Source organism: Halyomorpha halys, unplaced genomic scaffold (assembly GCF_000696795.3).
Source record: "Halyomorpha halys isolate HHAL.00 unplaced genomic scaffold, Hhal_1.1 Scaffold440.1, whole genome shotgun sequence".
In the NCBI taxonomy this organism is placed as follows: Eukaryota; Metazoa; Arthropoda; class Insecta; order Hemiptera; family Pentatomidae; genus Halyomorpha; species Halyomorpha halys.
This window is the reverse complement of record NW_027108838.1, coordinates 323,330-325,560: the sequence shown is the minus strand read 5'-3', so window position 1 is coordinate 325,560 and position 2,231 is coordinate 323,330. Positions and strand designations below refer to the sequence as shown.

The 2,231-nt window shown below is 31.5% G+C and overlaps 1 protein-coding gene across 1 annotated transcript in view; it reads left to right on the top strand.

Annotated features, from left to right (window-relative positions):
• Window positions 1-986: 986 nt before the first annotated feature.
• Window positions 987-2,231, top strand: part of Sur (Sulfonylurea receptor) — a gene marked incomplete at its 5' end in the record, with an annotated part of 29,166 nt that continues 27,921 nt past the window's right edge. Inside the window, 2 exon segments of the mRNA XM_067047173.1 lie at window positions 987-1,214; window positions 2,050-2,220. Of these exon segments, the coding sequence (XP_066903274.1) occupies window positions 987-1,214; window positions 2,050-2,220 (399 nt within the window).

Here is a 2,231-nt window from a genome sequence, read left to right as displayed (position 1 = left end):
AAAGTTTAAAGTATTTAGGTTCTGCGGTAACAAGAAAAAACGAAATTGATGAGGAAATAAATCTGAGGTTAAAAGCGGGAAATATTTGTTCTAATTCGAACCAAAGCCTCTGTAGTTATGAGGTTGCTAATTGTTTTAACTCTTACGGTTTAACTCGATTACAGAAACCCCCTTGCTCTCCCCCATGTATAATGGAGAGGACCTAACATTTTTTTTTCTTAAATTTTATATTCAACTTCTGTATCACTAATCTCGCAGAATGGTGACAAAATTGAAGGATTAAAACAAATCCCATCAAATCACCTTTACCCTTACTGGTAAACTTACTGACTGACCTACAGTATCCTTTAATAATTTCCTTTACCCCTGCCAAACAGATCTGCTACCTTGGACTACATCTGGACAAACCACTAACTTGGAATTCTTACACAAAACTGAAAAGACATGAAACTGCACGTCGATAACGACTATTACAGCACTTACTAGACCAACGATCTAAACTTCCAATCTATTACAAAAGACTGATCTACGTTACTTTTGGGGCTCCTCTAAACCTCCGAATTCCTTTCGCATCCAATCCTTACAATCCAAAATCCTTCGTAAAATCCTTAATTCTCCTTACTTTGTCACAAATAAAATCTTACATAAAGACCTTAATGTTCCATAAGTAACCGATCTAACCGGAACCAGATATTCCTTCCATTATAAACTCCCTAACCACCCAAAACCACTAGTTTCTAACCTTGCTTCCTCTTCCATTCCATAGCGCCTGAAAAGAAAATGGCCACAAGATCTGCTAATGTAAAAACGCTATTAGAGTGCTAGCAATGCGCAGATTTTATACATTCCTTTATCACTCCATTATAAACTTACATAAAATTTACTGGATGTATCATTATGTACAATTGTAAATTTCAATAAAATAATATTTAACTCCTGTTAAAAGTTGACTAAATAACTTTCAATTTTTTTTTTTTATTTTTTAGATGAAGGATGCGGGAGACGATGAGAAAAAACACCTGAAAAGAGAATTTTATAGTTACAAACATGAAAACTCGCACTGGTATTCCCGAATAACTTTCTTTTGGCTACTGCCTCTACTGAAAATGGGATACAAACACCCGTTGGAAATGGAAGATCTTGGAAAACTTCCAGTATCTGAGAGTTCAGTGGAACAATTTGCATATTTTACTGAAACATATAACAGAAATAAGGTGAGGTTTATATCTGTGGTTGTATTTTTTTTTTAATTTAGTATCTGATATAATTCCACTTATATATCATTCTAATTGCTCTGAATTGTCATGTTAATATAAATGAAATGTTCGATTCATGGGGTAGCGGTGATGTAATGGGCTGGACTTCCGCATGCCACTCCTGCTAATAATCACCAATTTATTTATTTTCTTTTATATATATACAATATATTATTAATTATCCATTAATGGAAAAAGACCATTTAATTTATATGGTTCATTACAAATTTTAACTGAGGTGCAAGTCGGGCGCTTGGTTGACTAAAATTCCTTTTGGGTCAATTTTTCCTACCTACTTGAATCTTTTTTTTTTTTATTATATACAATCATTTTTTTCATGAAATAATCACCCATAAGATTTCTTGAATATTGAAAAAATTATTATGATTATATGATGGTCAACTTATAAGGAAGGCCTGTTTTTTTATTCTTCAGAAATTCCTCAAATATGAAACCTTAAAATGTGTATCAATGCTTATAAATAATAATATAATAAAAATATTATTTGATTTTATAAATAATGTTGATCAAGAAAGAAAGACACGAGATCAATTAAAAACTGACTTTATTTTTAACTCGTTAATAATTTTTATTTTGAAAAATTATAATTCAAATACAACAAAAAATACTTTATTATTTCCTCTATCTTGTGGTTTGTGTTTAACTTTATTTCTACAGGTACTGATACAAAAGTGTTCTCATACCAAAGTTTAAGGAAGTAATAAATTTTGGAAAAGGTTTGGTTACTCCTTTAGATGTCATTGTATACATATAACTTAATTTTTTGTTCCAGGGACCAGATAAAAATCCTTCTTTGTGGAAATGTTATTTTCAATGCTACTGGAGAAACTTCTTCATTGGTGGAATACTTAAATTCCTTGGTGACATGGTTGGATTTGTGGCACCCCTTGGAATAGCTGTTATTGTAGAATACGTAACGAACAATCAAGTTCAGAGCTTTGAGGTATGCTTAAA